Source organism: Diplotaxodon limnothrissa, linkage group LG2 (assembly GCF_057381915.1).
Source record: "Diplotaxodon limnothrissa isolate DT_005_m linkage group LG2, D_limnothrissa_male_GT1.1, whole genome shotgun sequence".
Taxonomy (NCBI): domain Eukaryota; kingdom Metazoa; phylum Chordata; class Actinopteri; order Cichliformes; family Cichlidae; genus Diplotaxodon; species Diplotaxodon limnothrissa.
In genome coordinates this window covers 16,694,534-16,706,790 of record NC_140597.1, presented here as the reverse complement: position 1 = coordinate 16,706,790, position 12,257 = coordinate 16,694,534, and the positions used below count along the sequence as shown (strand labels likewise).

At 41.8% G+C, this 12,257-nt stretch overlaps 1 protein-coding gene across 1 annotated transcript; it reads left to right on the top strand.

The window, feature by feature from the left end:
* The first annotated feature begins 10,948 nt into the window (after window positions 1-10,948).
* Window positions 10,949-11,857, top strand: LOC146638327 (uncharacterized). The gene has a single exon (XM_085363863.1). It carries the CDS (start codon window positions 10,949-10,951, stop codon window positions 11,855-11,857), a length of 909 nt encoding a protein of 302 aa, XP_085219989.1.
* The last annotated feature ends 400 nt before the right edge of the window (window positions 11,858-12,257 follow it).

Here is a 12,257-nt window from a genome sequence, read left to right as displayed (position 1 = left end):
AGGTTGTCTGTGAAGGTTCTCAGTCATCCAGGTCATCGTAGTCAAAGGAGCTTGCAAAGAAAAGCGTCTGGACTTCTTTAAGTTGCTTGAAGATGTTTCACCTCTCATCCGAGAAGCTTCTTCAGTTCTAAGGTCAAATGGTCATGCTTGGAGAAAACTCTCCTGAGAGAGCATGACATCCCAGTGTATTTCAGACCCAGCAACACGCTCAGACAGAAACTGGTTCACCCGAAAAACAAAACGCCAAAACACAAACTTAACAATGTGGTGTATGCTGTACAGTGCAGCGAGGAATGCCCAGACCTCTACATTGGAGAGACCAAACAGCCACTTCACAAGCGCATGGCACAACACAGAAGAGCCACCTCCACAGGACAAGACTCAGCAGTCCATCTGCATCTTAAGGATAAAGGACACTCTTTCGAGGATGTCAATGTTCACATTTTGGACAGAGAGGACAGATGGTTTGAAAGAGGAGTGAAAGAAGCCATCTGTGTCCACTGTGAGCGACCATCGTTGAACAGAGGCGGGGGTTTACGACACCAACTCTCTGCCATCTATAATCCAGTTTTGAGATCCCTTCCCAGACGCCTTAACGCCCACTCACATCCTGGGCCATCTGACCTTAGGAATTCGCATGATAAGGTGGGGCCAGGTTTCACAATGAACACACCCGAAACTCTGGCTGATTGGGACCCACGCCCAGTTTCCCACCTTGGCTCAGGCGATTAGAGGATCATCAGGGGGTCCTTTTGTCCCTCTGTGGGGGGTCACTCCCACTAGGTTTATATCTGGGACTCTCCACCATTTGACCTTAGAACTGAAGAAGCTTCTCGGATGAGAGGTGAAACGTCTTCAAGCAACTTAAAGAAGTCCAGACGCTTTTCTTTGCAAGCTCCTTTGACTGTTCAGAAGGTTGTTCTCATCCATCCAGATGGAGGATCACTAACAGGAGCGTGGGAAGACTCCAGAATCCACTCTGGCTGGAATCCGGTGGATATACAGTGTGTACAGGTAAGACCATTTAAACGGACAGCATTTATAGAATGACTATTGAAAGTCAGCGAGTGTCAGTAATGTTAATGTGGTTATGTTAGTAATACACCGAGTGCTAATATAACAGCTTTAAGATGCATTTGTAGATATTATTACGTGTTTTACCGTCTTTATGGTGCTAGCTTAAAGTTACGGTGTAAACGTTAGCTTATATTGGAGTAAAGCTGTTACTGTTTAAACGATGTTAGCACAGAAATATTAGCTTCTGTCATGACTGATGAAGTTACTAGTTAATAAAGTTTCCAGTAAAGTGTTTAATTGCAGCCACAGACTGACAGCAAATATCTTGATTAGCTTCAGTGCATCTGTAATAAATATGTGCAAGTTTCAGTGCTTCGTTTAAACTGTATGATACTTATACTGACCCAGGGTCAGTGTAAAATACAATCCTAGCTGTGTGAACAAAGCCTGGCTCCTTTAATCCTGCATGACAAACCTCAGGATGCAGGTTATTATTACTCTTTCCTGCTGGCACACCTGTCACACCTGGGAGTCAGCTAGAAACTTACAGTGACGTGGACATCATGCAAAGACTGCCAGACTCTGTAATACTGCAAATGATCAGTGACTCAGGTTATCACTAAACTTTAAACGGCACCTCTGTGTCTCTGTGTGCTGAACATTTAGGATTGTGTCAGGCTGCATTGACTGTGGGACTTTAATGTGTTAAAAGCAGGTTGAAGACGGCTCAGAAACATTTGAAGATTAAAATTTAGCATTATGGCTGCTGGTGGTTTGTAAAGCCTCTACTCAGCTGTATTTTTGTTACTAACTTATGTTTGGTGTTGTTTAACACAGATTTCAGAAGAGCAAATATGCTTAATAGTTTAACTAGATTTCATTTGTCAGTGTGGGACTGCTGAGTCACCTGAAGAACACATTTCATTCATTCTCCACATGATGTTCATTTACAGAAATGTTTCACAGGAACTGATTTCTCCCAAAGGGTGAACTAGTGTGTTTCCATAGATTACCTCTGTATGAATGTACTTCTTAAATGAAGGCAAGTGTTTGTCCTTTTTTGTTCCTCAGGTACAGTACGTGATATCAAGGGCAGGCGGTCAACATTGGGGGTAGACAAGAAGCAGACGTACTTCCAAGAGGGAGCTGCAGTGAGGTCAGAGGTCAGAATCTGAAACGGCTCAGGTATATATATATATAAATGTATTTATAAAGAAACCTTTAAATAATAGTCATAATTATGATTATTATAAGAAATATCAAACATTTAAGTGGATTTTCTGTTACACATATTGTGTTAGCCCTGCGATAAACTGGCAGCCTGTCTTTGTCCTGTATCAGCTGGGATAGGCTTCATCCTCCCGCGACCCTGAATTGGATACATTGTATTCCAATTATGTAATCTGATCATTTACAAACTCAAGGTATCTAATCAAAATGTAAGTAATAATTATAAAATGGGAAAGCAGAAATAAGTGTGACATAAATGCAAATGTGTGAGCTGACATAGAGGACAGCTACATGTAGTCTGAAAAACCTTTGTTGTCAAGTTTGCAGGTATATCAGCACGAGACATTCTTACATAGAAGAGACTGTTAAAGTCTCTAACTCAGTGAAGCATTATTGGTCCCATCTGTTTGGATAAATATAGTAAGTTGATGTTTGTCCATTTATTGACACATTTTCTTAAGTGCTTATCCAGGATCACAGTGGAGCTGCAGCTGGATATGTTCACTAAATAAACCTTACAAAAGTTAACAATAAACCTGCATCCACGTACGTTGTTGTCCACAGGATGAGAAAATCAAACTGGAACACTGTGGAACATGTTAATAAATGTTTGTGTGTTTATGCCTGTGTCTTTCACAGGAGGCGCTGGAAGGTTTCCCTAATAGTTCCTGGTGAATCAAAGCAGAACCATAAAGGTTGCTGGACTGCATGATGGCCTTACCCCTGAGCCGTCATCCTGTTAAAGGAGGAACCAGTTAGAAGCTGTTTTCAAAGTAGCTGAGCAGATTTCATCTCAAGTAAGCAATTAACTCATTCACTGCCATTGACGTCTATAGCCGTCAATTGCAGTGAATGAGTCAATGGGTTTTAACTCATTCACTGCCAATGGCTGGCAGTGAATGAGTTAACTGTTTGTTTATCTGTTCTGCCACTTAAAGAGCATTTAAGGACGTCGTTTGAGTGTCCAGTTGAATTAATTCTACACACCAAATTCAAAAGTGTTAAATTTTTTGGTGTTAATAGTCTCCTTGCAAAAGTAGAGTTAATTTTACTCTAAGCAGAGTCACATTCTTTTAATGTAACTCTGGGGTGTAAAATGATAGTAGTTAAAATCGAGTGTTAAAAATGAGTGTTTCTCTGTCAAATCTGGAGGTGTTAAAATGGAAACATTAACTCTTGACCTCTTAACTCTGAACTCCTAGAGGGGCTATGACACCAACAGAGTAAATTCACAGACTCCGCCCCCAGCACGGCTCCAATCGAAGCTGAAGTGAAGCCGTTTCAGAACATTTTGCTCTACATATTTGAGTTGTTTGCCATGCTTGCTAAGTCATTTTTTCAAAGATTGTTTCAATTGTTATTAGCTTTTACTTCTGTGGCTCTTTGGAGTTGAGACAAAGCTGTGTGAAAGGCATTAGCCATGTTGCTCGGTGATAGCATAATATTCTGTTTTAGCTAGCTGAAAGGTATTGTTTGCGGGCAAATACCACAGCCTTGAAAAAAAAGCTTGCATGTGAATTTTCAGACAAACTTTTGGTCAAATACGCCTAAAACAATGTCTATAATGTGAAATGTTGGTATAATGGTGCTACTTGAAGCCTGAAAACGATCGCCCATAAAATAAAATAAAAAACGAGCAAACAGCAGTAGCAGACGTCCTGACTGGATTCTACGGTAGCATTTAGATCCCTCCAGAGTTTTGTGCACACGGTTTAGGTAAAAATGAAAAAGGTTGAGGTTTTACATTTAGTTCAGTATTACCTGTTGCCTGTGTCCTTGTCTTTTGGGAAAATACTTTACACAAGTAATGGCTCAAAGAGGATTCCTTTTTTTTTTTTTAACTGTGCTGCAATTGTTTACTGGATTATTTGTGCCATTAATTAGTGTCAACTAATTTTTATTCGATCTCCGCACAGGATATGCTTGTGAAGATGGAATATGGGGGAGAGCAGAAGTGCGTTGAAGTTCCACAAAGGGATGAATGAAGGACATGCATATTGTATTGAAGAAATAAGTGATGAGAATGCTGTTATTTGCATTTACCATGTCAGACCTTTTGATAAACAAAATTCTAATGAAAGTGAGAACATGTATACTGTTACATCTTTCAGAAAATGTTTTGAAATTGTGGTGCACAGTTCAGAATAAATGTTTTTCAAAAACCATTGCATCTTTTTAGTAAATGTTTATTTCCAAAAGAAATTTCTAGAAGTTCAGAACAGTAAAATTCCCGCTTTTTAGAATGAATTAGAAGATAACTCTTACGTAGTTAAACTAAAATACTCTTTGAGAGTTAATATATAAACTCTTAACACCAAGTGTTAAATTATCAACTCCAGACAGATTTGGTGTTTAACACTAAATCAGAGTTAACGTACCAACTCTCCAAAAAGAGTTAAATTAACACTCTCTGGTGTGGACCCATATAGACACTTTAATAGTGTTGAAATCAAATCCGACAGTGTTAATTTGGACATGCTGGATTTGCTGTGTACTGGCTCTCATGGTCATTTGTTATTATAGACATATTTTTCATGTTCATCCAGCTATTTAGTAAATTCTATCTATTTAGTAATATCCGTCAGCTATAAAATGTAATATAAAAATATATAAATATCTCCTGCCCTTTATGTTTTAATGATGTAAGTCTGTTATCGTGTTACATTAGCATTCCTCACATATCAATGAGATGCTGTACAGTACAATCCTACTGACACAGCAGAGGGATAATGACGGCTATTCAACATCGTTACACGACACATTCGAGCTGCATGATGCAGACAAAGTGACTAAATCATCTTTTTGTGGTTTATTGTCTTCAAACCAGCAGACAAAGCCGATGGCAGAAGATGTCGGAGAAGAACTTCAGGCCGTGTACTGAAAAGGTATTTTTGTCTTGTTATCAAAGACATTTGGAGTGACGGCTTCTACAACTGGTTGTGCTGAAGTAAAGCTTACAGTCTAAGAAATCACAATAGTGCCCTGCAGACTGTTCACAAAGCTGAGGGATCTGGGACTTAACAGCCGTCTGTGTGCATGGGTGTTGGACTTCCTCACTGGCAGAACTCAGGTGGTGAGGGTGGGCAGGTGCTTCTCCAACAGCATCACCATCACCACAGGAGCACCTCAGGGATGTGTCCTCTCGCCACTGCTCTACTCCCTCTACACTTCAGACTGTGTGGCCACCCATGGCTCCAACACCATTGTGAAGTTTGCTGACGACACAGTGGTGTTGGGTGCCATCTCCAACAACGATGAGGCGGCCTACATGGATGAAGTGAAGAATCTGGCATCGTGGTGCCAGGACAACCACCTCCAGCTGAACGTCAGCAAGACCAAGGAGCTGGTGGTGGACTTCAGAAGGGGTCAGCACAGAGACTACAAGCCCATTATCATCAATGGAGCTCCAGTGGAGAGGGTGCAGTCCTTCAAGTATCTTGGTGTCCACATCTCCTCAGACCTGACATGGGCTGCCCACATTCAGGTCCAGACCAAAAAGGCTAGGCAGCGCCTGTATCACCTACGACAACTGAGGAAGTTCAGGGTCTCTCCAAAGATCCTCAGGATTTTCTATACAGGCGCTGTGGAGAGCATCCTCACACAGAACATGACATCGTGGTTTGGGAACAGCTGTGTGAAGGACCAAAAAGCTCTCCAGAGAGTGATCCGTACAGCAGAACGCTGCTGCAGGATTGCTCTCCCCCCGCTTCAGGACACCTACACCAGGAGATGCCGGACTAGAGCAGCGCAGATACTGAAGGACCCGTCCCATCCAGGCAACAAATTGTTCCAACTTCTGCAATCTGGTAGAAGGTTCCGCATCTTCCGGGCAAGGACAGAGAGACTCAAGAGGAGCTTCTATCCCCAAGCCATCCGTGCCCTAAACACACACACCCGCCCTCTCACATCATCTATAATTGACTGAGACAGGACTCTCTTCCAAACACTCTAAACCAAGGCACAATGTACATTTCAATTCCTTTAATTTTAAATATGTTTATATTGTCTATCCTGTAAAATAGTCAGATGTCTATTTATATTAATGTACAGAATTCACCTGCTTGCTGCTACTACTGCACATTCACCCAGTGTATATACTATATATATATATATATATATATATATATATATATATATATATATATATATATATATATAATGTTCTTCCTCTACACCCCCCCAATTTTTGCACATGTCGAGGAGCGTGTCAGGCTACATTTCACTGTGTGTTATACTTGTATAACTATGCATGTGACAAATAAAGAACCTTGAACCTTGAACCACAGTGTTGATATTCAGCACAAAGAGAAAAGCTCACTTGTTTGAATTTATTTACAATCATAGTTTTATAAATTCTGACTGTAAACAGCGTTTACAGCTCTGATATTGTTTGACACTCGATATCAGGTGATAGTGTTTAATTTAAAGGTTTCTGTGTCCCAATGAGTCACTTTAACTGTAACACATTCATTATTTAGATTCAACAAAGAAATAACTGAATGTAAAAATGGCAGCCCACAGGCCAGGTTTAGAGATATATGCATGCACACCGTCACCATCTGTGAGCACAAACTGCTGCTCTGCCAGCATGTAGGAAATCACATATCACACACACAGGGGCGAAGAAACATCAGAGCTCAACTTTGGATACTTTAGATCTAAACAGATCAAAGTAGCTCTTAGTTTCAGCAATCAGTGAGCAGACAAACAATGATACCAAACTGATTCTGTATGAATACAATATGGTATTTTCAATACAGGTGTCAAATTAATTCATTAAAACTAATACAGATATATGTATATTTTTTTTGATAAATTAGTTTGCTAAATTATAAGAATATATTTTTATTTTTTTTTCATTTAACAATTGCAACTGAAAGAAATTAAATATTGAACAAAAATATATTGTCACATTCTGAGCATGCTCAGCACACTGACAGACTTGAAGTTGCTACAGATTTTAAGAAGTGATAATTATAGGGAAGAAACTTCTCTTTTTCATCTGTTTAATCAAACATTTGATGCCTCAGCTGTCTCAGTCCTGTAGCGTTCTGCAACTACAACTAACCTGAAGCTTGGATTTGGCTGCAGGTGCCCCTGTACATCCTTCTCAGCAGCACACATGTGGGTACCATTTAATCCCACTTCTTCCTGAGCTTTGCTTCATCACAAGACCAAAGGTGGCATCCCGTGTCACAGTCTTATCATCATCCAGAAGAAACATTTGAAAAAACATCATGCAGAAGAAACATTTACGCGCCTCCTGGTTTTGTTTTCTGATCCTGCGAAAAGACTGAGGACAACAAAGCCCAGAGAACACGAGATACACAACATCCAACATTCAGACTCAACAGCCTCCATAAATGAAGAGCACCAGGTTGGGTCAGTTATAGTAGATATAAGCATACTTCACATTACTGGGTATGAATAATGAGGAGGCAAACTTTGAAGATGCAGAGCATGATGTCCCATCATCAGACTGTAAACAAACATCCACCAGGCTTCTTTGTTGCCAAAATTGATGATTCTCCCATCAGGGATCAGTAGCCTGTGTTAACCTGTGGTATAAGCAGCAGTCACTGAAATATTACTGTTTCAGATAAGAAATCTAGCACATAAAAGCCAGGGTGGGAGGAATCTCTGCAAAATGACTTACCTCTGCAAGTGTGAAGCTCAACAAAAATCTGACTCTCCAGTCACTGACAAACAAAACCTCCAGCTGGGAGATAGAAAACGCTGTCTGGGTCTTGCTGGATGTTGCTGGTCAGAGTCCACACATTAGCAGAGTGCTTCTTGGTCCCACTGACCCATGTGGACAGTGACTGTGGAGAACTGTTCTGGAAAACAGAGAAGAGAATTAAAATAACAAAAAGCCAAACAGGATTTGCCCTTGGCCTTATCAGCACCTGTAAAGGGAGTTGTTTTCTCAAACTGCTGACGCTGAAGTAAGTTCATCTAGTTTTAGAAACTTTCACTGAACAGTAACAGTGTCACAACTAAGCATATGCATAAGCACTTAAATACTTTAAATGATAATAACAGAAAATTTCTTTTACAGGAGCTAGAGCCTGTCCCAGTAGTCATAGGTAGAGCACACCTGGACAGGTCACCAGTCTGTCAGAGGACTAACACAGAGACAGACATCAGAGTAACAAATCTATTTAAAATTAATGTAAGTTTGCTGCAGCTGTATGTATGAACATGTGTTTCTGTGTTCACAGTCCACCTCTCAGGAACCTGCAGTTGACTTTTAGTCAACTTTAAACAGACCTCACAAAAGGCTGATGTGGCTGGATCAGTAGTCTGATTTAAGTACGATACCTTTGGCCAGGGATTACTCTGGTGCATCGCTTCACTGCAGTCTTACGTATTTTCCCCACACCTGAATAAAAAATACTGATATATACAAATAACAGCTTCAGCTGATGCAGCCTGACTCAATCCTAAATGTTCAGCACACAGAGACACAGAGGTGCCGTTTAAAGTTTAGTGATAACATGAGTCACTGATCATTTGCAGTATTACAGAGTCTGGCAGTCTTTGCATGATGTCCACGTCACTGTAAGTTTCTAGCTGACTCTCAGGTGTGACAGGTGTGCCAGCAGGAAAGAGTAATAATAACCTGCATCCTGAGGTTTGTCATGCAGGATTAAAGGAGCCAGGCTTTGTTCACACAGCTAGGATTGTATTTTACACTGACCCTGGGTCAGTATAAGTATCATACAGTTTAAACGAAGCACTGAAACTTGCACATACAGATGCACTGAAGCTAATCAAGATATTTGCTGTCAGTCTGTGGCTGCGATTAAACACTTTACTGGAAACTTTATTAACTAGTAACTTCATCAGTCATGACAGAAGCTAATATTTCTGTGCTAACATCGTTTAAACAGTAACAGCTTTACTCCAATATAAGCTAATGTTTACACCGTAACTTTAAGCTAGCACCATAAAGACGGTAAAACACGTAATAATATCTACAAATGCATCTTAAAGCTGTTATATTAGCGCTCGGTGTATTACTAACATAACCACATTAACATTACTGACACTTGCTGACTTTCAATAGTCATTCTATAAATGCTGTCCGTTTAAATGGTCTTACCTGTACACACTGTATATCCACCGGATTCCAGCCAGAGTGGATTCTGGAGTCTTCCCACGCTCCTGTTAGTGATCCTCCATCTGGATGGATGAGAACAACCTTCTGAACAGTCAAAGGAGCTTGCAAAGAAAAGCGTCTGGACTTCTTTAAGTTGCTTGAAGACGTTTCACCTCTCATCCGAGAAGCTTCTTCAGTTCTAAGGTCAAATGGTGGAGAGTCCCAGATATAAACCTAGTGGGAGTGACCCCCCACAGAGGGACAAAAGGACCCCCTGATGATCCTCTAATCGCCTGAGCCAAGGTGGGAAACTGGGCGTGGGTCCCAATCAGCCAGAGTTTCGGGTGTGTTCATTGTGAAACCTGGCCCCACCTTATCATGCGAATTCCTAAGGTCAGATGGCCCAGGATGTGAGTGGGCGTTAAGGCGTCTGGGAAGGGATCTCAAAACTGGATTATAGATGGCAGAGAGTTGGTGTCGTAAACCCCCGCCTCTGTTCAACGATGGTCGCTCACAGTGGACACGCTCCTGTTAGTGATCCTCCATCTGGATGGATGAGAACAACCTTCTGAACAATCTAGCAGGAGATGGCCCATATCTATGGGACTGATTTGTGCTAATAACGCCCATTGTATGGACTGATAACAGCCGAAGCGGGTGAAAAAAGTCACCCAGTAGCTAGCTGTGCCATTACCCAGCATACATCACTCCCCCCAAAAATGCAATAAACCATACAAAAGTATCGTTCTACCTGTTTTTCAGGTAGTTGTTTACATTATATAATTTATTGTGTTCAGTATACGTCACTACAATGTAATTTCGGAAATATATAAATATACGGACAACAGGCTCTTCCGCGGCAATCTCTTCAATCGGAGGACCCTTGTTACGTGTCTGCAGGCTGCATGTTTTCTTTCCCTCCCCTTTTGTTTGCCATTCCCTTAGGTCGCAGACTGCAGGCTGATTTCAATCTGGGGACATCCAATTAATTAGAGGAGGGAAGCCCTGATTGGACAAACCAGGAGTGAAGCCCTTGATAAGGAGACTCACCTGTGGCTGGGCGCAGCTCTCTTCCCTCCTTGAATTGTTTGACACATGTGTGACGGTTTCCTGCTGTCTTTCTTTTGTTTGATGATTGTGGTGGGAGTAAAGTGGACTAGGTGAGTTTGGGGACCTCATACACTTACTCACGTAGAGTCTTTGTGTTAGAAACACTAGGTAAGTAGGTTGGTGCCACCCATGTAATTTTGAGCTTGTTTTAAGTTGAGGTTTGGGTCTATCTCTCCTGTTTGTTGCTTTTCTAGGATAGTAGCTCAGCTCAGCTAAGTTTTGGTTTTGTCTTTTTGGTGTTTTTTTTGGCACAACCTAACTGTCCCTTTTTCCCCCACATTTGTTGTTTGAGTCTGGGTTGTTTATTTTGTGAGAGCGCTGCCATTAAACCTTTTTTCATAACACCTGTACTGAGTTTCCGGAGTTGTTGTGTTATCCCCTCCTGCCCTCGGGGAGACGTAACCCAAGTGGGGGCTCGTCCGGGATATATTTCCCAGAGCTGTGGACAACGCTGGTGCTTGGTACAGTGTTACTGCCTTGTAATTAAGTATGGCTTTCGACTTAGAAGATTTTATTCGTGCTCCGAGTCCTGAGAAGTTTGAGTTATGTCGCAAAGATGACTTATTGAGTATTGCGGCACACTTTGATATTCCAGTAAAGAAAAATAGTGCGAAGAAGGAAATCAAGGGTATTATTTTACAACGTCTGGTTGAGTTGAAGATCTTGCCCGGTTCTGATGTGTGTGATAGTAACGTTCTCTCTGTTGAGCAAGGTGTCGCACCTCTGAAGGCGGAGGATGGTGCAATAGCTACTCCCCCCAAAGTCCAGGTGGAGCCTACGGTTCCTCCCACTCTACCTCGCTTTGATCCTCTTTCCCCGGACTTCAGTGGGTCAAATGGACATGCTAGACTTAAGGTGCATCTAGCTCGCCTTCGGCTGGAGGTGCAGGAAAGGGAGCAAACACGTAAGGCCGAGCTTGACTTCAAACTTCGGATACGTCAGCTGGAAATTGAAGCTGAGAAGGAGGTAAAGTTGAAACAGCTAGAGGTGGAAGCTATGAGACTTACACAAAGCCTGTCTTCTCCCAGCTCACCGGTTACTTCAGAACCCTTGCCTTCATCTGGCAGCACCTATAGGTTTGATGTGCGCAAAAATATTGCTTTGGTGCCAACATTTAGAGAGACTGAAGTCGATTCCTACTTTAGTGCTTTTGAAAGGATTGCAACGGCATTAGAATGGCCAAAAGAAATGTGGGCTGTGCTGCTGCAATGCAAGCTAATGGGCAAAGCACAGGAGGTTGTATCAACTCTCTCTATCGAAAACAGCATGAAATATGATGTACTGAAGCAGTCCATCCTTCGTGCTTATGAGCTTGTGCCTGAGGCCTACCGGCAAAAGTTCAGGAATCACAAGAAGTCTGATGGTCACACAGTGTTGTGGTCCAGGGTATTGGAATGACTTTTGTGTCTGCACCTTTGCACATTGTTCATATCACTTCTTCTGTGTTCAGTGGAGTTGGTAAGGTCGCTGTCCTCCCCTCGCTGCCAATAAAAGGGGTTGATTTCATCCTAGGGAATGATTTAGCAGGTGGAAAAGTGATGCCTGTCCCTGAGATGCTGGATAAGCCTGAACCAAGCTTGAAAGTTAGCCAGCAAGAAAACACTAACATTCTTCCTGCTTGTGGGGTGACTAGATCTCAGTCCAGGTGCTGTCATTCTACAGGAAGATCAGGATGGACTCGACCACCCTGTGTGCTACTTCTCAAAGAAGTTCACTCTTCCCCAGAGAAGGTATTCCACCATCGAACAAGAAACCCTTGCCGTTCTGCTGGCTCTGCAGCATTTTGAGGTTTATCTCG